At 57.7% G+C, this 22,772-nt stretch overlaps 9 protein-coding genes across 9 annotated transcripts; 5 read left to right on the forward strand and 4 right to left on the reverse strand.

The window, feature by feature from the left end:
* Positions 1-84: 84 nt before the first annotated feature.
* On the reverse strand, positions 85-2,292 carry SDRG_08867 (hypothetical protein; the record flags this gene model as incomplete). The annotated part of the gene is made up of 6 exons (XM_008614766.1): positions 85-408; positions 451-729; positions 779-1,148; positions 1,195-1,927; positions 1,978-2,124; positions 2,172-2,292. 6 exons carry the CDS (start codon positions 2,290-2,292, stop codon positions 85-87), a joined length of 1,974 nt encoding a protein of 657 aa, XP_008612988.1.
* A 218-nt stretch (positions 2,293-2,510) lies between these two features.
* Positions 2,511-4,919, reverse strand: SDRG_08868 (hypothetical protein). The gene is made up of 6 exons (XM_008614767.1): positions 4,740-4,919; positions 4,546-4,689; positions 3,787-4,498; positions 3,364-3,736; positions 3,041-3,319; positions 2,511-2,995 (listed from the first exon to the last, which is right to left on the reverse strand). The coding sequence occupies exons 1-6, from the start codon at positions 4,897-4,899 to the stop codon at positions 2,687-2,689; spliced, it is 1,977 nt and encodes a 658-aa protein (XP_008612989.1). The 5' UTR covers positions 4,900-4,919; the 3' UTR covers positions 2,511-2,686.
* Positions 4,920-5,633: 714 nt separating this feature from the next.
* Positions 5,634-7,133, forward strand: SDRG_08869 (hypothetical protein). Its single transcript, XM_008614768.1, has 2 exons — positions 5,634-5,851; positions 5,898-7,133. The coding sequence occupies exons 1-2, from the start codon at positions 5,683-5,685 to the stop codon at positions 7,028-7,030; spliced, it is 1,302 nt and encodes a 433-aa protein (XP_008612990.1). The 5' UTR covers positions 5,634-5,682; the 3' UTR covers positions 7,031-7,133.
* A 1,731-nt stretch (positions 7,134-8,864) lies between these two features.
* SDRG_08870 (hypothetical protein) lies at positions 8,865-10,423 on the forward strand. Its single transcript, XM_008614769.1, has 2 exons — positions 8,865-9,065; positions 9,118-10,423. Exons 1-2 carry the CDS (start codon positions 8,876-8,878, stop codon positions 10,377-10,379), a joined length of 1,452 nt encoding a protein of 483 aa, XP_008612991.1. The 5' UTR covers positions 8,865-8,875; the 3' UTR covers positions 10,380-10,423.
* Positions 10,424-11,007: 584 nt separating this feature from the next.
* Positions 11,008-14,736, forward strand: SDRG_08871 (hypothetical protein). Its single transcript, XM_008614770.1, has 8 exons — positions 11,008-11,579; positions 11,627-11,770; positions 11,819-12,136; positions 12,182-12,332; positions 12,383-12,555; positions 12,602-13,213; positions 13,262-13,368; positions 13,417-14,736. Exons 1-8 carry the CDS (start codon positions 11,034-11,036, stop codon positions 14,690-14,692), a joined length of 3,327 nt encoding a protein of 1,108 aa, XP_008612992.1. The 5' UTR covers positions 11,008-11,033; the 3' UTR covers positions 14,693-14,736.
* On the reverse strand, positions 14,706-16,164 carry SDRG_08872 (hypothetical protein). The gene is made up of 2 exons (XM_008614771.1): positions 15,151-16,164; positions 14,706-15,104 (listed from the first exon to the last, which is right to left on the reverse strand). The coding sequence occupies exons 1-2, from the start codon at positions 16,152-16,154 to the stop codon at positions 14,762-14,764; spliced, it is 1,347 nt and encodes a 448-aa protein (XP_008612993.1). The 5' UTR covers positions 16,155-16,164; the 3' UTR covers positions 14,706-14,761.
* Positions 16,165-16,854: 690 nt separating this feature from the next.
* SDRG_08873 (hypothetical protein) lies at positions 16,855-18,401 on the forward strand. The gene is made up of 2 exons (XM_008614772.1): positions 16,855-17,039; positions 17,091-18,401. Exons 1-2 carry the CDS (start codon positions 16,862-16,864, stop codon positions 18,344-18,346), a joined length of 1,434 nt encoding a protein of 477 aa, XP_008612994.1. The 5' UTR covers positions 16,855-16,861; the 3' UTR covers positions 18,347-18,401.
* Positions 18,402-18,909: 508 nt separating this feature from the next.
* SDRG_08874 (hypothetical protein) lies at positions 18,910-20,417 on the forward strand. The gene is made up of 2 exons (XM_008614773.1): positions 18,910-19,128; positions 19,180-20,417. Exons 1-2 carry the CDS (start codon positions 18,939-18,941, stop codon positions 20,394-20,396), a joined length of 1,407 nt encoding a protein of 468 aa, XP_008612995.1. The 5' UTR covers positions 18,910-18,938; the 3' UTR covers positions 20,397-20,417.
* Positions 20,418-21,068: 651 nt separating this feature from the next.
* On the reverse strand, positions 21,069-22,389 carry SDRG_08875 (hypothetical protein). The gene is made up of 5 exons (XM_008614774.1): positions 22,235-22,389; positions 22,061-22,188; positions 21,843-22,013; positions 21,374-21,792; positions 21,069-21,326 (listed from the first exon to the last, which is right to left on the reverse strand). Exons 1-5 carry the CDS (start codon positions 22,355-22,357, stop codon positions 21,136-21,138), a joined length of 1,032 nt encoding a protein of 343 aa, XP_008612996.1. The 5' UTR covers positions 22,358-22,389; the 3' UTR covers positions 21,069-21,135.
* Positions 22,390-22,772: the final 383 nt, after the last annotated feature.

Genomic DNA, 22,772 nt, shown 5'->3' on the forward strand with positions numbered 1-22,772 from the left:
ATGATACCTGTACAGAATGCCAGGGATTAAAAACGACGAGTGTACGTAATATCTACGACGGCATAATAAACATGTTGTACTGTCTCAATCGGCCTCGATCGCACTTCGTGAAATGCGTTGGAGCCGCACGAGGGAGCGCGCGCGTGAGTGCGAGAGAGCGCGCAGGTGCATTTGCAGCGCACCCGCCGAGACCAAGGTCGTCGGCTTCCCTTGACTACGTCGCGACACTTGGCTCGCGCGCGTGCCGGATCCCTTGACCGACTCGCGGCGCACAGACTCGCGGTGCGCGGAGAGGAGGCGCATGATTTGGCGCTGGCGGCGCGCCAAGCGTTTCGCCAGCTGCCGTGCAAAGAGGTGTCCCACGAGCGTAGGCTTCGGGTGCACGAGCGTTCGAAGCAGCAGCATCGGCTATGTAGCATAAGCCCCGTTTCGATGATGGAGAACGCGTACCTGCTTGGCGGCACTGGCCGATATTTGCAGCCGCTTGGTTTTGGTCTCGTTGAGGTACGACTTGAGACCTTCGTTGGCTTGCGTGAACGCATCAAAGTGCACTTTGAGCAACAAGTTGAGCTTGCAGTACGTTTGCGCAATGCAATGGGCCGTCGTTGGCTCGTTCGTCATCAAACTCACTTCACCGAAGTACCCGCCCGGCCCAAGTGTCGCGAGCACGCTTCCTCGGGCATCGAGCACGCGAACAAGGCCCGTTTCAATAATGTAAAACGCGTGGGCCTAGCCACGTCTACCGTGACATTCGGCTCTCGGAAAGAGAAATACGCACCTTTTCGCCGGCTTTGACGATCACCTCCTCGGGAACCGCAATGCTCTCAGTCATCATGAGTAGCAGCGCCATGACTTGCTCGGAATTGAGCGTGCTAAAGAAGGGTACTTTTCTGACCACGCCGCGGTGAAGGTGGTGGCGCAGAAGAAGCTCGACTTTGCTGGGCAACGCCGGCGTAAAGATCTTGTTGGTATCGTGCGCCAAGAGCTCCCCGCCCGACGTCGAGTTGTAGTAGTCGTAAATCGCCTGCTGGACATCCTCATCGACGTTCTGATCGCGTAATAGCGACGCGACCGTCGCCGTGTGGTACTGGCGCTCGTCCGACGACGTGTGCAGCTGTTCGTTCAACCCCGCGACAATACCAAAGACACTAAATGTCTATAGAAAGAGGACAAAAATGTACACTATAGACGTACCACGCATTGACAATCATGCCAATCGCAAAGCCGACAAAGCTAAAGATGCGCTCGACTTTGGTGATCGCTAGGATCGACGACCCGCTCGTGAGCGAAAACACTAGGTAGTAGGCGCCAACGTACTGCACCCAGAGCGGGTCAGTGAGCGCGAAGGGAATGGGCCACATTTTCTCGAGGTGCTTCTCGTAGACACCGACTTCGTAGCACACGATGAGATAGTAGACACTGCCGAGGTAGTGGTGCAACGCGATATAGAGCAGGACCACTTTAGCCAAGCGCACAAAGACCGGGTGGATGAGCAGCGATAAGCGGCGCTCGACGCGACCCACAACGTCGGCCTGCGATAGCCGGTAGAGTCGAAAGACAAAGAGGATCCGCGTGGTTTGTACTGCGCGTTTCAAATGGACGTAGTCAGTGACCCAGTACCCGGATGGAATCGACGAGACCGCGTCGACAACAAAGCTGCCGCTAAACAGATACGACTTGGCGACTTCGGTGGCGTCGACGAGGAGCGCTTGCGTGGTGGCATCGCGCCGCGCCGTGCGAAACGTCACGAGCATGTCGAGGAGCAGCGTTAAGTCGACGATCGCCTGCAGCGTCAAGCACGACGGCGAAATCTTCACAATGTCAAAGCACACGTCTAGGGGCAGCAGAACGAGAAATAGCAGCAGCACGAGAAGAACAAACACGTCCCAGCGCGTCTTGATGGGTCCGTTGGCGTCCAAGAGGCGCGCTAGAACATCGCACATTTGTACATCATCCCGCGGGCGACAGAAAGCGCACCGCGATGCCGCAGGACGAGATCGGAAAACTGCGACGTGGCCATTGCGTCGAGGTCGTTCAGAATCAAGTTGGTTTTCTCCTTGAAGCTGGCGTCCACGTTGTGGCTGCGTCGCCCATTTTGCGTGGATGCGCTCGAGTGCACCGGGGCTACGCACCGACGTACGTTGCGAGGACCATTCTCGGGGTCGTCGTACCGAAAAGGAGGTTGCGATGGGTCATGGACGATGAGAGTCGAGACGAGGCAACACTCGACGGCCAGGCTTGAGTATGGAGGAGTCGCTGTAGGATGCCCTCTGTGGGCACGTGGTCCGACATGGTCGCCTCTTCTTAGACGGTGCCGATCTGAAACTGACGGCTGGACAACGCGGTCGAATGAGTTGGAGAACATCCACTTATATCGGTAACGGTATACTAGATGCAAATCGAGACGACGGTCGGTGTATGAGTGTCCCCACCCAAGCGATTCATTCGGCGCACCCTTTGTGTTTGTGCCCACCACAACCGCTTCGCCATGGACTCATTCATATATCAAGAGGTACTGTCCTTTGGCATCGATGCTGAACTAGACCTCGCACCACTTCGACAAACTCATCATTCCGTACAATGTGGCCACGAGACGAACGATGGGTTGTACTGTAGTCGGCTTCATATCGCCTGCGTGTCCGCACTGTTGTGAACAAAAAAGTACGGTGGTTAGAAGGGAGACAGGTTACGAGTAGAGGTGGTCGTCTTCGTCGCCGAGGACGCTCGAGCTGATGCGCTGGAGCCTCGCGAGTCGGCGGGCTTGAAAGTACGAGAACGTCTTGACGTGCACATGGAGCTTGTGGGATGACCGTGGTGCGGTAGCGAGACGCCGCTCACCCTTTTTCGAGAGCAGGCGATGGCTGAGCTGGAGCGAGTTCTTCTTGAACGACCTGCGGTGTACTGGGAGACGCGGCATCATGCGGTGGCGCTGAACCAACTTCTTGGCCACACGTTGCGCGAGCACCGACGGCGGACCCCGGCGACACGACCACGTCTAACACCCAACCGTCGAGAGCAAATTCACTGAGGAGAGACGAACCTTGAGGACTTCGGTCGCGGAGGCTGCGAGCCGGTTGACCCGGACCTCTTGCAAATAATCCCGCAACTTTTCGTTGACTTGCGTAAAGGCGTCAAAATGGACCTTGAGAAGTACATTAAGCTTGCAATACGTCTGGGCAACGACGCTGGCGGTTGTTGGCTCGTTCGTCATCAAGCTCACTTCGCCAAAGTACGCGCCAGGCCCCATCGTCGTAAGCAAGCGTCCACGGGGATCGCAGACGCGCACGAGGCCGGTTTCAATTATGTACAGTGCGTGGGCCTAATTCACCATGGCCTTCCTTACAAATCGACAGAACGACGCACCTTTTCGCCGGCTTGTACAATGAGCTCGTCGGGGAGGACGACGGCCTCAGTCATCGTCAAGAGCAAAGCAAGTACTTCCTCCGCCGTCAGTATCTTCAAGAACGCCACTTTAGACACCGCGTCACGGTGTAAATGGTGGCGAAGCTGTAGCTCAACTTTACTTGGCAGCGCCGGCTTCATCAATGCCGCTGCATCCAAATGTGACAGCCGGTCATTGTGGGACGACGACTCGTAGTAGTCCTGAATGGCTTTTTGGAGGTCGTCGTCGACGTCCTTTTCGCGCAAGATGGAGGCAACGCAGTCGGCGTGATGCTGGCGCGTGTCGGATACCCGGTTCAACTGCTGAAGTAATCCCGCGACGATGCCAAAGACACTAGATTCCAATATCAACATTCGCGCCTTCAAACTCAATTCAAAACGTACCAAGCGTTGACAATCGTACCGATCGCGTAGCCGCCAAAAGTAAAGACCCACTCGACGTTGGTTGTGGCGAGCATGGGTTCCAGACCCGTGACTAAGAGAGCTTTGTGGTACGACGCTACGTACCGGTCCCAGATCGGGTCCTTGAGCGTGAACGGGAGTGGCCAAGTTTGGACGGGGGGCTGCACGTGGTATTCGTACGCGACGACGAGATAGAAGGCGGCCGCAATGTAGTGGTGAAGCGTGATGTAAAAGAGTGCGAGTTTCACCAATCGCACGGCCGCAGGGTGAACAAGGAGCGAGAGACGCACTTCGATGCGACCAATCACGTCGGTTTGCGAGAGCCAATAGAGGCGCAGTAGAAACACGAGGCGCAAAAGATGCATCGATCCGTGCTCCGGCGCCAACGAGGTCGGTATGAACGAGAGCGCATCGACAACGAATTCGAAGCTCAGTGCATACCCCCGAGCAATATCAGTCGGATCGACGAGCCACGCGTTCGAGGTCGGTTCAATGCGAGCCGTGCGAAACGTCACGACGACGTCCAGCAACAAGAGCATATCGATCGTAAATTGCAGTGCGAGGCACGCGCCATGGGTCGTCACAAGGCTGAAGCTTGCGTCAAGCGGCAGCAATACGAGCAAGACGAGCAGCGCGAGGAAGATGAGGACGTTCCAGCGGGCCTTGAACGTACCGTTGGCATCGAGGACGTTGGCTACTCGCAGGCAATTTATGCCAATCACAGTGGCACTCTCTTCCTACAGCGAAGCTTCTTGGCGAGGGTCGTAAACTGCAGCGCGGCTATCGCATCGAGATCACCGAGGATGACGTGAGCTTTCTCATCGTGGTTCATTGAGCTGTTGCGCGCGCTCGAGCCGTGCGACTTTGCACCGGCATGCATGAGCGCTAGTACAAAACATTTCGTTATCTCCATTTGCGCAAATGACGGGACGGACCGTGGAACCGCCCCTCGGAGCGCGTCGATTGCTTGGGGAAGCGGCTCGTCGGCACCGTCGTTGCGTGTAGCAACCGGATGAGGAGGCCGTCCTTGGTGTCGCCACGGACCATCTTGGCGCCAGGCGAATTTTCGTCGAGGCGCTCGAGCTCCTGCACCATAGTCAACTGCTTTGAAATGGCTCGATGCGCACAACTATCACACACGTCGGCCCTATTTTGGTCCCGATCAAGTCGTTTCGCCATCGCCACGCCAAGTCTCAAAGGGAGTGCATTTCGATGCATCATTTGACGCCGGAGTTCAGTATCATTCTTACAAGTATGGTGGTGGACCTCCACGTCAGCAATTCGACGGCGACGGGGCTGTTCTCGAAGAAAGGCAAATGGAAGGCGCTGTCCAAACGATGCCGTCGTGCGCTTCATCCTGCACTTGCATGTGCACTTCATCAACGGCTATACGACAAGACGTTATTTCAAGACGCCAGTGTGGTCAGGTGCAAAAGGGCGATATGATTGCAGTGCCGCCAAAGCCTCTCAGGTCCGTTCGTTGCAGCAAGCGGCCTTCACTGGGACCATTTTTGACTCGACCATTTTTTGGAAAGTGCAGTGTTCCAACATACTCTTCATAACGTTAGCATTGCCACAGGCGCCTGGAAGCTATCGCTTGGTGCTCATGAATCTTACATTCTTATCAAATTCTGGTACTTGTAGACACCAAGCAACGTGACAGTTTTTTCATCTAACGTCAGTCAAACTCCACCAGCTCGTTCCGCTTGCCACGTCAGTCATCTGTAGTGCAAACTCGAGAACCTCTGAAAACACATATATCGACGGCGCCAACAAAAAGCTTGGACAATGTATGCGTTGGAAACGCACCCACTTGCAAGAGCTGATAAAATAGGTGCAGATGCCTCGCATTCCGCCACCCGCCGGCCGCCTGTCGCCATGACGACGAGCGCCTTGGGTACGCTCGTCGGCTGCAACACCACCTGCCTCTGGACGGGCCACAATGGCGACGTCGTTGACAGCGCGCGCCTGGCCGAGATCATGCTCGCCAACGACACGTCGGCGGCAGCGGCGCGCAACCTGCAGTCGCACATGGGTTACATCCAAGGTAGATGTGTCTTGCCATCAAGCGCTGTCAAGAAGCGCGTTTGTAGAGGTGCAGCGCCATGCGAGCGCGATGGGCCAAGTGCTTGACATTTCTCTCGGCGTCAACCCACGCCACTTGCTCCTGCCGGCAACCATCGACGAGGACCCGGCCGAGATGGTGCTCGAGTACTACCTTCGCAGCCCGCGGCGCCTTCAAGCTAGCACATTACAGCCAAGTCTCAACTGGTGCAGCGAGTCGAATCCCACTGGGCGCTCTGTCTGCGGCGATATCAAGAGCCAGAAGCTGTGCGGGTCGTGCTGGGCGTTCGCTGCCACGGACCTCATCGAGACGGCAGTCGCAATCGCGGGCAACGCGACGCCCGTCTCGCTCTCGACGCAGCAGCTTTTGAGCTGCAGCAAAGGGCCCCAAGTCCATACGTTTCACTACTGCTTTGCCTCGTCCAAGACCGTACCGACTTGGCTGTCACCCATGAAGCAATGGAATGCGACCAACGACGGGTGTGGTGGCGGCATGACGCAGAACGCGCTGACAGACGCTGTGAGCAAGATCAAGAACCTCGCGTCACGCTTGACGTGGCCCGACGATGACGCGTCGTCGTCATCCCGCAGTCCATACTCGTGCGCGCAGCTGCCCGACGATAGCTCCGCCGCCCACATTACGGGGTGGGAGCCCGCGGTCAGCGGAAATTCGTGTGCCAACACGAGCGACCCGACACGGCTCTTGCAAGACGCACTTGCGACCGGACCGTTGGCGGTCGCGATGCACGCCCAGGGCCTCTTCCCCGAGTACAAGGGCGGTGTGTTCCGATGCCCCAAGATCACCAACTCGGACATGATCGACCACGCACTGCTTCTGGTCGGGTATGGCTACAGCAGCGGCCAGCCGTACTGGATTCTGAAAAACTCGTACGGCGCCGGGTGGGGCGTCAATGGCTTCATGCACCTCGCGGCCGACGACGACATCAACTGCGGCCTCAACATCTTTCCCATCCGCGTCCTCGGCGCGTCCCGGGGCGCGTCGGTCCTGCGCGTCGACGGCGGCGGCGACCTCGACTTTGGCGGGCTCACCTTCGCGGCGTGGCTCGGCATCGCGGTGACATTTGCTATCGGGACGCTCCTCGCGACGATTGTGGGTGTGCGCATTGCGCTCAAGCGCCGGGCCAACATGCACCGCTGCTGACCGGTGGCCGACATGAGCGCGACTGTACATCGTATTTGCGCTGTGTGTCGTAATGAAAATAACCTGGCTGCCAGCGAGCGATCTTCCATCCAGGGACTCGTATTGAAGGGTACAAGTTGTCGTGTACGTGGAGCGCTGGGCAACCTGTTGGCCTTTGCTCCAGCGCAGACCACCTGCCCTGTATTCCCCTCAGCTGATACTTGCGGCCTCCAATGTCATCCAAATGAGTCGCATTGAAATTGAAGAATGTGCCACAATCCAGCACAGCTATCCAGCAGAGTGATGGTCTTGAGTATCCTTATCCGGATATATGCGGACAGCTCGGACTCGTTGCCATCAGCGGCGTAGCTCAGCGGCGTACGTGCAGTCATTCCATCTTGGACGCGCCTCGACAACGTGAGTAATGGCACTACGTTGCGCTTGTACATGTTTTGTCATCGAATTGACGTCGGTTTTGTGAAATTGTGTGATTTGTGTGAAATTTCGGTAGTCGATGCGCGTTGGGTGTTCGAGGCGCGCTGCGAAACAAGTCGTGCGTGCGTGAATGATGATCTCTGTCCACAGACCATTGTCAATAATGTACACAGTGCTCGTTTGAGACGAAGCGTCTACGCTCTTTCTCTACAAGCACTGGAATGCACGGAATGTGTGGGTTGTTGGCGACACTTTGCTGGTGAATACTCTGCCCGGATTCTATCCAACCAAATCGCAGACACAGACAGTGGTATCCATGTCGACGCTCCAGGATTTTCTTGCTGTCATTGTTCGAATTTCCTGGCAGCTCATAGGCCAAACATGTCGGTTTCGTTGGCCAACACAACGGCGCCGGCGCTTCTTGAGACGAGCGACAAGACTGTGCCCCTTGCGCACAACACTGTGTTTTGGGTCATGTGCGGTATCATCACGGTCGGCGTGCTCGCGATCGTCTCGGTCATGGTGCTTAAGTGCCGACGACGACGCGCCGCTGCCCAGGCACTCTTCTCCGCCCGCGTGCCACTCACCGCAGCATGACTCTCACTTGCTTGTCGAAACAATCCGAAGTACTTGCAAGGACGAGCGCGCATCATCGTCATCGTCGGCTTGTCGTTTCGCATTCGTCCGAGAATCTCAGTTATTGTGATTGCGAATAAACGTCCTATTTATGTTTTGTCTACAAGTTGTCATGAAACAGCATCGAGTATACGCACAACTCTCACCCAACAATGACGCTACTCATTAACAAGACCTCGAAGAGGTTATATACGCTTCCAACGACCTGCGCTTCAAGGCGTTGGATTAGAGATGATTACCGGAGCGAGAACCGATACAAGAGCTCGCACGACTTGGTTCGATAACACTGTGGCGACCAGGTACCGGTTACGTTAGCTCGAATCTCTCAAGCCATGACTCGATTTAGACTTCACAACCTCGAATGATAGGTGCTGTCGGCAACAAAACCATGCACCCGACGGCAACGTTGGGCGGTCTTGTTCATCACGGGTGACAAGTTGACGCACGCTACCGAGCGCGTTCCTAATGCCAAAGCCGTGTGAATGATTAATATATTCATTCCTCAACTGACACGGACCAGGTCTCCAAGCAAGCCGAATATATATTTGTTGGGCGCGTCCGATTGATGATGAGAAATACACGGAGGCGCCTACTCGATGCGCTGGAGAACTCGACGATTAACTTCTGTAGCCCAGACCACGACTCGTCATCCCATTGCAATCTTCCGACAGCAAAATGGCCCCACACTGCAGGCCGTTGCGAGACAGTCCGGATAAAACGCCCTGTGATTGGATGATTCGATTACGCATGCGTAACAAGCATCCCTGCTGGCGCCAGTCCGGAAGTTGCCAGCACATGACGACGCCAACGGCCCATGGCTCACTCGTCGCCTGCAACGACGACGGCGACGGCTGCCGCTGGATGGGGCGCGACGGCGCCAGCATAGGCCTCCACCAGCTTATCGACGAGCTCCTTGAGGCGGACCCACCAAGGGACGTGGCCGCGACCAGAGCCAGCCTCGTTGCCCACGCCAAGCACCTTCAAGGTACGCTTATGTTTATGGCCCGTAGACCGAAGACTCTACGCAATGTCAATAGCCAAATACGCTCGCGCAATCGCGCGCCACGAGAACCCGGAGCCCATAGCGTTGCAGCTACCGATCCCCGATCTTACCAGCATCTCGACAACATCCCGGTCCCTTAGCAACACCACGTCATCGTCCTCGAATGCAACCGAGCTTCATTTGCCCGTCTCGCTCAACTGGTGTTCGACCAACAACCCGCTGCAGCGACGCATCTGCGGGCCCATGCGCGCCCAAGGCGCGTGCAACGGGTGCTGGGCGTTTGCGACCGTCGAGATCGTCCAGGCCGCCGTGAGTGCAGCGACAGGGGCGGCGCCTGTGCCGCTCTCGCCGCAGCAGCTGCTCGACTGCAGCCGCGGCAACAACACGTACCCGACGTCGTACTGCATGGCGGGCATGGGCAGTCTTCCGTCCTGGCTGCCCCATTCGATTGAATGGAGCAGCGCCAACGGCGGCTGCAACGGCGGGTCGACGTACGGCGCGCTCCTCGACTTGGCATGGACCAACACGGCGCTCGCCCTGGACACCGACTGGCCCTTTGTCGATGCCAGCAAGAACGCGACAGACCTCGAGGCGGCTTTGCCCCCGCGCTGCAAACCCGCGGCCGAACTTATCAACGGGTTCGTGGTGGAACGGCCCAAAGCCAATGGGACAACGGTCGTGAGCTGGCGCTCGGCGCTGCCGGGGTCGGCGTGCGCTGAGAACGTGACGGACCCCGTCCGGCTGCTTAAGACGGCGCTCCTCGACGGTCCGATTTCGGTGCCGATTTACGCGTCCGAAGCGTTCAAAAACTACAATGGCGGCGTGCACGTGTGCACGACCAACATTACGACGAGCAGCATCAACCACGTACTGGTGCTGACGGGGTATGGCGTCACCGACAACGGCACCGAGCACTGGATCTTGAAAAACTCGTACGGCAACAACTGGGGTCTCCGCGGCTTTATGCACCTCGCCATGGACGACGTGCTCAACTGCGGCATGCTTCTGCTGCCGATTCAAGTCGACAAGGTCATTGCCGGAGCGTCGAGCACGGACGTGAGCTACAAGGACGAAGGTACGGGCAGCGGCGGGACGACGACACCGCTCCGAAAGACGAATCACAACGCACCGTACTGGATATTGGCGGTCGTCGCGGTGCTCGTCGTTGCAGCTGTGGCGGCTGTAGTGGTGCTTCGCCGCCGTCACCAGCGCCGGAAATCAATGACCAGCGCGCTTTTGGCGGCCGATGGCGTCTTGACCGTGCACCACCGTGCTAGCAATGTTGTCGTGACGTAAAAGTATATATTGAAGTATTTGTCTAATCAGTGAACGGATGGCGATCGCTCGACAGGCCCAACTGGCAGTCTACTGCACAACGGATGATTGTGATTGGCGGGTTCATTTTGTATCAGGTCTGTATCAAGCTTCGCCAGTCCGACCTGGCTGTGTGACTGCTTCGTGAACAATCGACCGTGCGACGAGGGCAACGCCAGACAACACTCGAGTGCGCCGCGATCGATTCAATGTCGTCTGAGCTCCAGGCAAGGGTAAATTATGTACCCATGGCTCCAGGATGGAGTGCGGAAATGCGTGTTCTTTCGCACTTGCGGGCAGCCATTTGACGAAAACTGCATCGACAAGCAAATGTTCCCCAAACGAATTGCCGTAGAACAAAACTTCATACGAGCAGTAGCAAATGAGTCGTAGCTAGGTTTCATCACGACTGTTGTTGAAATGAGTCTTTCGAATTTTACGGATTAAGGGTCCTATTTCTAGGGTCGTCCGGCCTCCAACCTAATTTCCGGTAGGCACGAATTTCCGGCATATGCCGTTTTCATCTTGCTTCTGCCTTGTGTTCCTTGAGGCACGGTTTCATCACGACTGTGTTCCCTTCTCATCGACCTATCTCATGAAACGACACCTCGCGGTTACACGCTTTCGCTTGCCACCATGGGTTGGACGCTGCCCCCGATCCACCGCAGCGGAAAGAGCAAAGGTCGCGTGCCCGACGAAGATGATGACGACGTTGCTGTCATGAAGCACTCGGATCTGTTTGCTGATTTGGCGCTCTCCCGCACGACAGGCGCTCTCTCGCGACAGAGCCATACAGGGACGCGCGGTCGGCGCGGCGTGGCCACCGTTTTTGACGTGCTACGGCACCTCGTGCAGCCCAAATGTGACCTGCGCTTTGCCACGTCATTGTATTCGTCCAGCGAGCGGCTTCTTCCAGCGCCATCTTCGCGCATGCGTCGACAGCGAAAGCGACCGCTGCGGGGTGTGGACTGGACGCTGCAGCAACGGCTCGTGTACACATTTGACCGGTGGATCAGCACACAGCACGGGCAAATGACCTCGCTCGTCGTGTTTGGCTTGGCGCTCAACTTTATCTGCGCGCCGTGGGTCATGCTGTCGCACGAATTGTCCTATTCGGAAGCCGTCTGGGCGTCCTGGCTGTACCTGAGCGACCGCGCCAACCAGCAATTTGCTGTCGACACGGTTCGTCCCATTGGATAATTGCATCTGACGTGGTGTTCAACGAGTAGGTGCAGCGCATCGTGGGTGTCTTGCTCACGCTCGGCGGGTTTATCTTCCTCGACGTTGTCATTGGTGTCATTGTCGACGACATTCGCGCCAAGTTGAACGGCCTCAAGACCGGTCGCTCCAAAGTGCTCGAAGTTCACCACACCGTACATACCACATTCATCTCGTTCGCAATGTCGGATAGCTTCTTGTAGCTCGTACTTGGGTGGAGCGACCGAGCCATCAACTTTGTCAAGGAGCTTTGTCGGGTGAAACGCGGCGGCGTCATTGTCTTCCTTGTCGACGGCCCAATCGAGCCCATCGAGTACGCGCTCCACACGCACATTGCACTGTCCGACCTCGATGGCACCACAGTCGTGTTTCGCTCTGGCAACGCCCTCGTGCCAGCCGAGCTCCTCCGCGTCGCGGTTCTCAATGCGCGGTCCGTCACCATTCTTGCATCCCACGACGAAGTCGACAAGTCGGACGCAATGGTTTTGCGCACCTTGCTCTGTCTTCGGTCGCTTCCGAGCGTACGAGCCATTGGCGCGCGCTTCGTAAGACTGACAAGTGCGTAGTGGGACGGTCCTATTGTGGCCGACGTTGGTGACATTGACAACAGCCCGCTCCTCCAGCTTGTGGGCGGCCCCAAGTTTCACTCGGTCATCTCCCAAGACCTCGTCGGTCGCCTCTTGGTCATGTGTGGCCGGTCGCCCGGCCTCGCCAAAGGTGCGTTCTTATAAAATCTTGTCATTCGAAGGGCCAAGTATGTCGAGCAGTCTACGAAACCCTTCTCGGGTACCGCGGCACGTCGCTGTTTTGCGAGCCCGCGCCGGCGGCCGCGTGTGGCGTGGCGTTCGGACACCTTCAGAAACACCTGTGCGACGGCATCGTGATTGGTCTGCAAGAGGCGTCGGGCGCTGTGCTACTGAACCCACCCCTGCTCCGCCCGGTGCGCAACAGAAATTGTATGGCTCAGCGATGGCATAGTTGAGTAGGTATCGCCAGGCGAAAGCTTGATTGTGCTGGCCCACACCAGGAGAGGTTTCAAGGTCGAGGTGAGCCCGGTCGTCGTACCCGAGCTTCGACCCCACACGCGGGACCGACGCACTTCGACCGTTGTCGTCAAGCAAACCATTCTCATTTGCGGGTGGCGCCGGGACCTTCGCGATATGCTTGTGAAACTGGACGAACTTTGTCCATTTGGCTCGGAGGTGCACCTTTTTAACGAAGTCGACACCAGGACGAGAACAGAGACGCTCTTGGAAGCCGGCTTGGACACGGCGCGTTTGCACAACATTTCGCTTGTTCACTGGACGGGGAATCCCGCGATTCGCCGGCACCTCCGAAGCATTGTCTTGGCGCAGTACGACTACTTTATGGTGGTCACGGACATGGCCCGCGAAGACGATGTCTTGGCCTGCGACTCGCACGTGCTCGCGACCGTCCTCCTCTTGCGCACGGAAGAGGCTTTGCAAGCTGCGCGCCACGGTGGCGTCGGCAGCAAGAAGCCGTGCATCGCCGAAATCCTCGACCCGCGTACGCACAAGACCATCAGCCACAACAGCAACATTCGCGAGAGCGCCGACTTTGTTCACTCGACAGCACTGGTACTCTCTTTGGTACACGCATCGAAGACGCATGGAACTTGACGATAGGTCACGTGCGTGCTCGCCATGATTGCGCACAACGCGTCGCTGGAGCCGATTCTGAACGAGCTTCTCGGTGGCCACGGTCCGTCGTTTGATATTGTGCCAGCCTCCCGGTACGTAGCGACCTTCATGCGTGGAAACCCCAAGAGCATGTTGTGCAGGTACTGCGGCCCGCGCGAATTTTTGTCTTTTTTCGAGCTTGCTCAACGCGCGCAGCAGCTCCAAGAGGTCGTGTGTGGCTACCAGAGCTTGGACGCAAACCAGACCATTCTGAATCCGGTCGAGAAGCAGATCCCCAAGGCATGGGAGCGCTCGCGCATCATTGTCCTCCGAGACACACAGTGGTCGCATTTTCGAAAGCACGTCGGAACGCTGGTTGTAGCCTGCGATGCGTTTTACCAAGCGCTGCGTCGGCGGCACTGCCGGCTCCTGCTCGAGAGTGAGAGTACCAAGTCGATGTCTGGACCGTTGCGCCGGCAGCCGTCAAGCTTGCGGCCACTCGCCGAAGACGTTGTCAGCGGCACCGACGACTTTTCTCCTACTGACAACAGCATTGACGCGATCGTGTCCAGTCGCATCGGCAGCTGTCGAAGCGTCTCGCACCGGAACAGCGCAACGTCCGAGTATGACGACGACGACGCTGACACGAGCGCTATGGGGCGCCCGGCCTTCAACTTTTGCGCGTACCGGCAAGCGATTGCCGCGCGGGAAGTGCGCGAGCTCAAAGAATTCAACGCTAATCGGCTAAGTAGTCGAAAAGCGAGCAAACTCTCGGTGCTCGAACTCGTGGCGACTGACACGGTGCTCCAAGAGTGCCACCGCGACCGCCGGAGCACGATCGCCGGGTCGACGACGATGCTGCTGCCGCCCGTGCACGGCCACCGCGGCAGCGTCGACATGGATCTGACCTTGCACAACCCGCTCACGGTGCTGAAAGCCCAGCGGGAAATGCGCCGCACGAGTCTCCACCACGTCTCGGCCGTCCCCAACCTCTTGGATTTGGTCAACTCGGACGCATCATTTCGAATGGTAGACAAGAGCCCTGGTCCAACCTCACCGGCGCTGCGTATACACGACACACAGCTGCCGACAAGAACGCTGCTTGTCGACGGTACAAAAGAGCAACATGACCACCGCCATCCCCTCGGAGCTCTGGACGAGGCAACGCAGCGACGCATGGGCTCCCATCGCGATCCATTGCCACACTTGAGCTCCCACCATTCGCTGCTGCGAACTCTGCCGCTCGATATTGAACTCGTACTAGCCCAGTTGCAGTCGCTACTGGAGAAACGAAAGGAGTCAGCGACGACGAGTTGTCCCGAGGCGTCATGTGGGGATCTGCCAGCAAAAGTTCGTGCAGTGCCGCCCCCACCCCCACCCGAAACCAACCAACCGCCGGTGAGCGAGGTATTGAAGGACGGTAATTCCGTCCTCTAACACAATATAATGCGTGGTCCTTCGTCCCTAGACCCAATTGCACACTTTTTGTTTTTAAGAGTTTTGGGGTTAGGGTCGACGTTTGGTTGACTCAGAGAGCGTTGGCACGCGCGTGAGAAGCTTGCAATTATCAAACTGGCGCGACTCACCCTTGACGTATTCGGCGAGGGGATCGATGCCGGAGAAGGATATAAACTGGTCCATCGTGCGCTCTTGGCCCAAGCCAAAGCGGCTCAACTCGGTGCGGTTGACGTCTTCCAAAGTCGTAATCGGCAGTCCGAGCATCGCGCGCACGCGGCGCTTGGACGCTTGCTGCACAAAGTAGCGCGTGTCCCAATCGCGCTCCCAGACCACATGCCGGTGCTCGTACCAATGGTACACAATGTCGACGCGTGGCGCGTACATATCGTACCTAGTTTCAATCTATCAAGCCTTGTCCAGATAGAAAGGACCCTTGCCCGTGCGTAAAGAGGCGCGCGGCCATCGAGTACTCTTCGCCGTGAAAGAGGTACGGCGTGAACGGGTCGTTCCGGACCCAAACCGCGTGGGCGGCGAGGCCAAAGTTGAAGCCGCCCGCAAACTGGGCAATGAGCCGCGGCGACGACGGCGACAATAGCGACCAGTCTTGGTGCGGTGCACTGTACTGCACCATCGCATCTCCGTCGTCCGTCTCGATGCGCGCGTAGCACATGACAGACATGGAGTAGACGCCAATGGCATGCAAGAGCCGGCCCATGAAGCGCGTCGCGTGGTCGGTCGACTTGGGGTACGTTGTGAGAATTGCAAACGGATTCTGCACCGCGTCCCACTCGGCCTTGAGGAGGACGTCCCAGTGATGGACAAATACAAGGTGTGAGTCAATGCCCAGTGCAAACGCGTCGACGCGGGCGTCGATCGCGGCCTCGGCGACGTACCGCGCGCCGGTGGGGCCCGTGGCTTGGGCTGCGTCCATCGAGACTTGGTGGCGCAGCGGCGCTTGCTGGCAGATGGCATTGCCCACTAGTTTGCAGTACGTATTGAAGCAAGAGGCCTCGTTCGGGTACACTTGGTCGACGAGGCTGATCGCGACCAAGTCGGGCCGCGCGGCCTGCGTAAAGAGCGATCGCAAGGTTTCCGCGCAGCGCGCCGAGTCGCGGTAGTTGGCCAGTAGCACGATCGTGTGCCGCACGTCGTTCTGAACGTGGATGTGGTAGCGCACCGCCGTGACGAGCCAGAGGACGAGCACAAGTACAACGCATGCGACAATGCGCTGGCAGCGCCGCCGGTACCGCACCGAGTTGAGCACCAGCCGCGCATACCGCCGCAGTCGATGCGCTGCGCGGTGCTCTCTCCGCGCGTTGGTCAGCGGCAGCGAGCTCCCGTCGTCGTCGCCGTCCACGTCGTCGGGCTGCATGGCCAATAAACCAGGTGCTGATATCGCGATCCTTTGGTCGCCGAGTCCGAGTCTAAACCCACGCAACATTGCATTTCGGCGCCAAATAAAGACCAGTGTGATAGCAACCGTTCGCGTTGTACACCTACACCCTTATATGCACATGACGGTGTGTATACGAGCCCCCTTGTTTGGTCTCGTGGTCGATACGAGATGGATACCAGCTTCCTACTCGATTGAAATAGGGCTTCATGACCATACATCGTATACGGGCTGGGTTCCGTTCTCTCACGCTTGCTGCTGCCATCAATGACAATAAAAGGAGTCTCAACATGGAGCAGCGTCGGAGTCTGCTCTACAACAGTGTGTCCAACGCCTTCAGATCCCAAAACAAATAGCAAAATATGCGATAAAAACACACCACTTGCCATCAAAGTTCGCTGTCCTGAAACCACAGCATCGTACAACTCTTGGCGATCGCTGCACGGCCCACCTGCACGAGCATCCGTCTTTCGTCGATCTGCACTAGCATGTTCGCTGCGCTCGTGCGAGTAGGGCTCCTGCATGTGGGTGGAAGTTTGCCGCGCGATGTGGTCGCGTGCAGTTACTGTAGAGCTGTCCATCGCGTATCCGGATCTATGCCGTATAATAATAGCTTGCCGGCATTTTATTGTTTTCATGACGTTGTACTCGACATTGGTAAGCACAATAAAACCTTTGGTATTAAAATGTCCCGGCACGTAGAAGCCTGGGTGTGTCACCCTCGTGGCGAGAGCCATTTTCGGTTTGGCGACAAGATGAAGTTTGGGACGCTCGTCGACTGCGCGGACGACCAGGGCTGTCTCTGGATGGGCAAAGACGGCGTGCCAGTCTCGGGCGCGCGCATGCTCTCGGAGGCCATGCTGCGCTTCCATCGCGGCAACGACTACACAGAGGCGAAGCGCAACCTGCAGGCCCACATGGACTACATCCAAGGTACGACTTGGACCTGCCGATGCGATAATGAATCCTCATGGGCGCGAGTAGATGTCTATACGCACGCCAACACGCTCAACCACCGACTCACGATGACGCTTGGTCTCAACCCGCGCCACTTGCTCGAGGATACAGCGGGTATGGGCCACCCCATGGACGCCGTCCTGTCCAACATGATGGCGATGAAGCGCGACTTGACGTATCGCCGCCTGGATACGACGCCGTCGTCGTCGCTCACGACGCTTAATTGGTGCACGACCAACAACCCAAAGGGCCGCAGCGTGTGTGCGGACGTCAAGAGCCAACAGCTCTGTGGCTCGTGCTGGGCGTTTGCGGCCACGGATGTGATCGAAACCGCAGTGTCGCTCGCGACAGGTAGCCAGCCCGTGTCGCTCTCGTCGCAGCAGCTGCTCTCGTGCAGCGTGTCGAAGGAGATTCGCACGTATCAGTACTGCTTTGCCAACTCGGGCGCAGTCCCGACGTGGTTGCAGACAGAAATGAAGTGGGACTCGCAGAACCAAGGCTGCAACGGCGGCATGACGCACATTGCTCTGGACGACGCTGCCAACAAGATCCTCAACCTCGCGTCGCGCATCGACTGGCCGTACGTTGATGACACGACATCGAGCAACAACCCGAACGCGCCCGTCGGGCCGGCCGCTGGGAAGCGCCGTGCGCTCACCAACGACCAGCGGTTCCTTGCGACCAACGGCACCTCGAATGCCGTCTCACAGTACAACACGTGCACGGGAAATCGCCCGGCTAACTTTACGGCCGCGCACATCACGGGCTGGGAACCCGCACTCAACGCGACGTCCTGCGCGACGACCAAGGACCCGACGACGCTGCTCAAGAGCGCGCTCGCGCATGGCCCGTTGGCGGTCGCTCTGAGTGCGAAGGGTGCATTCAAGTCGTTCACTGGCGGTGTGTACACGTGCCCGGCGATCACGTCCTCGGACATGATCGACCACGCGCTGCTGCTGGTCGGCTACGACACCGGCGCAGACGGCGACTATTGGATTCTCAAGAATTCGTACGGCGTCTCATGGGGCCTCCAGGGCTTTGTGCACGTCAAGACGGACAACATGCTCAACTGCGGGCTCAACGTGTTTCCAATTCGCGCGATCGGTGCGTCGGCGGGCCCCGCGGCCAACATCACGGTCGACGGTGGCGGCTCGCTGAGCTTTGGCGGCGCGTCCATGGGTACGTGGATCGCGATCGCGTGCGTTGTCTCGGCGATTACGCTGGCGCTGACGATCGCTGGCGTCATCGTCTCACGCAAGCGCATGCAAAACATGCACACGTAGTGTAGTGTACTAGTGTAGATCGTCCAAGAAAAGCGAAGCACCTTTGTATCTGGTTTTTCGAGTTTGCTTTTGCCACCCACTAGGTTGCAGACGAGTAGAAGACAGATTACACAACGAGTGTGTGTCGTGGCAAGTCGAGAGACTTTGAACAATCCACAACGTTGCATGGCCCTCTACCGAAGTCCGTCGGTCCGCCGCTGCTTCAAACCCATGTCCACCTGTCGACGCCGGCGGTAGCTTTTGTCACGATGGCAACTTGGTCCCGTCTGCCAGGTCCTCGCCCAAAACGGCGGCGACGGGCGGCTTGCGGCTTTGCACAACGACGCTGCAGATAGTTTGGACGAGGAAGCAGCCGTACGCACTGCCAGTGCTCGCGGCGATAGCCGCCGAGCGACCTCGATCCGTGCGAGATCCAGCCGCCGTGCTGGTGCTGTAACAGCGTTACACCTCTCAGCATGAATCCCTGTCAATCATTTATGTATCAGATTATAGAAATTAGGGAACTCTTGGTCTGGAGAAAACCTCTGTCTTTCGATTGGGTTGGAGCCCTCATGCACGTTAGCGCGACATGCGGCATAGTTGAATATCCTCGATGCTCGACAACTACTCGTTCGGGACGCTGGTCGCGTGCGACGCCGACTGCCGCTGGGTCGGGAATGGCCGCCGCCTTGTGTCCAGCGAGCGCATACTGCACGAGATGCTCGCGATGCACCACCGCGGTGACGACGCCGCGTACGATGCGGCCAAGCGCAACCTCCGCGCCCACATGGCCTACATGGAAGGTATTGATCGTCCATAGTGCCGCTCTGCAGATCAAGTTAACGTTATGGTAGAGGTCTATTGGCACGCCAATGCGCTCAACCACCAGCTCACCATGAAGCTCGGGCTCAACCCGCGCCACTTGACGGACTCGGATGCCAAGACCGACCCATTTCTTGTCGCGCGGACGAATCTCATGCTGTCCAAGGCGCCGTCGGTTCGTCAGCTCCAGTCGACATCGCCAACGCTGCCAACGTCGCTCAATTGGTGCTCTACCAACAACCCCAAGAAGCGCAGCGTCTGTGCAGAAGTCAAGAGCCAAAAGTCCTGTGGGTCGTGCTGGGCGTTTGCAGCATCAGATCTGATCGAGACTGCTGTCGCGTATACCACGGGGAATGCGCCGGTCGCCCTCTCGTCGCAGCAACTCTTGAGCTGCAGCAAGCGCGCCGAAGTGCACACGTACAACTACTGCTTTGCGAATTCGGGGAACGTGCCCAAGTGGCTCCAGCCGCGTATGCCGTGGAGCTCGCAGAACAACGGCTGCGACGGCGGAATGACGCACATTGCTCTCTCGGAAGCGGCGACGCGGATCAAAAACCTTGCCACGCGCCTTGATTGGCCGTACGCCGAGGACAACGCCGCTGCCTCCGGGGGCGGTCCCGTCGGCCCCGTCACCCCCAGTAGCACCAATGGGCGGCGTGAGACGCCAGCTGCCGGCTACAACACGTGCGGGTCCTTGCGTCCAGACAATGCAACGGCCGCGCACATTTCGGGATGGGAGCCGGCTCTCAACGAGAAGAGCTGCACCGACACAAAGGACCCGGCGGTACTGCTCCGACGCGCCCTCCAGACGGGCCCGCTTGCAGTCGCAATCAACGCCCGAGACGGCGGCTTCAAGGACTACAAGAACGGCTTGCACATTTGCCCGGATATCACGCAGCCGAGCATGATCGACCACGCGCTCCTCCTCGTGGGGTATGACTCGGGTCCGAGCGGCGACTATTGGATATTGAAAAACTCGTACTCGACGCAGTGGGGCCTCCAGGGCTTTGTGCACATCAAGGCCGACGATCGACTCAACTGCGGTCTCAACGTGTTTCCCATCCGTGTCCTCGGCGCGTCGGCGGGATCGGCGGCCAACGTGACGGTCGACGGCGGCGGCGACTTGGACTTCGCCGGCCTCTCGTTTGACACGTGGATCATTGTGGCGGCAGGCGTTGCCCTCGGAACGCTCATCCTTACTGTTGCAGGTCTTGTCGTCGCCAAGACACGGATGCGTCGCCACTACTAATTCCACTGTCATTTTGCTGTATGGTCTCGCGCGCAAAGGGCACATCATTGGCGGTTGGCGGGCGCAGTCGCCTAGTATGCTTCTGGATGGCGATTGCGTCGGTTCGACGAACTACTGTCGACTTCCGCAGTTGAGCAACGACGTCCTCCTGTACCTATAACGCTCCTTTGTTCGTCATAGCGCACAAGATCTCGATGCGCTCACCAGTCTTGGTGCGCAACTAAAGTGGAGCACGGTGAATAGGTTCTTGTCGAGTGGATCAGACAAGCCAAATATGTATAGCGCCGCACAGAAACCGTTATGTTGTACAAGCCCATTGCCAGGCTGCGAAAGAGGTGGGCATAGAGGGTCCTCTGGTATTGATGCGACGGACACAACATAGCGTGCACGCTTGAAAGAATTCGCACCATAACCAGATCGTTTTCGAAGGTTATTGTCCGGATAAAGCGTACGTGGCATTCCGATATGCTCGTATAACCGGATCTAGTTGATCTGAAGGCGTGTTTTCCAAGCCTGTCCTCGGTCGAGCTGTCGACGGACCGCCACACACATCGCCTACCATTCTCTCCAAGGCGACTCGCGAAGTCTTCCGTCAGCGCGGTGGGCCTCCTCGACTCTATCTCGTGCAACTTGGTACTTGATGCACCAACATGATCGTCGTCAACGAGCAAGCGAGTATCAATGATCTGGTGGACAATATAATTGTATAAAGCGCCAAGTAGAGTCGAGGTGAGGACCGCTACTGAGGCGGCGTCGCGAACGACACGCCTAGCGTCGACAGCTTTTGGCAATAGTTGTCGAGGATCTCGGCTTCGGTCGTGCCGAGCTGTTTCACGGCCTTGATGCGCCGAAGTTGCTCCTCTGAAAAGCCCAAGAGCGTCTCGGTCTTGGATTGCATCGACGTAAAGCTGACACCACAGTGCCGTCGAACTATGCACACAAAAATCACCGATCGGCAAGTGCTTTGCTCCTCGTACTTTCGAGGCTGGCTTGGATATCGTGGTCGCAAATACCCAGCTTCTTCATGCCCTTTTCAAGGCGCAAAAGCTCTTCGTTGACGCCGAGCTTGTGCATCGCCTTGTCCTTGTCCATGAGACGGGGCATCGTGCTGGAGCGCGTGAGCATCGGTGGGGCATAACGCGGACGGGGCGTCGCCAGCGCCGAGACAAGGTCGCCATCATGCGACTGGGTGCTGGCGAGTCGCTCGTGGATGGACATGTAGTAGTTGGGGTCGCTGAATCGCGGCGTCTTGCGAGGCGTGTGGTGCGATATCTTACGACTGCGCGGCGAGCTACTCACGGTGTGCGGTGTCGTTGTCGATTCGCGCGGCGTTGTTCTCGAGCCTCGTGGTGACAGCACTGGGTCGCCACTTGCAGCCGATTCACACAGCAGGGTGCTACAAGCGCTGAATAAGCGAGCCATCTTTTGCCACAAGAGCATGTGTACCTGGACTCGACGGTCAGCGCGGGCGATTGCTCGGTGGTCAGCGGCAAGATGACGCCGTCAGTCACTTCATTGCGCACGGACCGCGGCGTTCGCATTAGCTTGACGGGTGCTAACTCCACTTTCGAGTCGCACGATGATAGCACCAGTGCACTGCGCCCCGACACTGGTAATCTAGACATACCCTTGAGCCAGAATCAAATCGTTCAACAACTCAATACGCCATTGTCCCATAGGTCCGCGGAGACAAGAGCGGAATCGTGGGCAGTGGGATCACCGGGACGGTGTCATGCACGACGTAGCTGGACTCGACCGTGGGCAGTCGGTCTGTGGGACCTTCATTGTGGATCTGCAGCAAGGTCACTGATGCCAGGTAATCGTACAAGCTGTCATACGTTTGGTGCCACGAGGACAGCGGCACTTGCGGCGCGGGGGATCTCGGGTCGCAGAGTCATAGCGGCCATGTCGCGGGCACTCGACGTTCGTCGGGCGGGAGTGTGCTGGTGCTCGTCGAGCATTATTTCTGCGAGTGGCTCGACGTCTGCCAACGCCCACGGCCTATAATTAGCTGGAAAAACAATCATTTTCGAAGGTCACTAGCGTGACAATTTTGTTGGAATTGCCAGTCGATGCTCAAAAGGTGCCGACGAGAAGTTGCATCAAACGAAGCAGCATGGGACCACGCACGAGGGAGCGAGTACCAAGCAGCCAAGTTGGTCGGTCGTCGTTCTCTCCAGCTTGCGTTCATTTTCAAACACTCGTTCAAAGAATACTGGTGTTTGAATCGGTGGTGTCTTGTAGCCGAAAGCAGAAACAGTGTGGTTGACAGGTGCGGGCCCAAGGGCTGCACCTGGGATACTTCTGTCGATGTCGGTGCCGGGGTATATGTCGACAGACTCGCAGATTGTCTCTATCGCGAGGTACTCATCGAGG

Source organism: Saprolegnia diclina, assembly GCF_000281045.1.
Source record: "Saprolegnia diclina VS20 unplaced genomic scaffold supercont1.27, whole genome shotgun sequence".
Classification (NCBI taxonomy): domain Eukaryota; phylum Oomycota; class Saprolegniomycetes; order Saprolegniales; family Saprolegniaceae; genus Saprolegnia; species Saprolegnia diclina.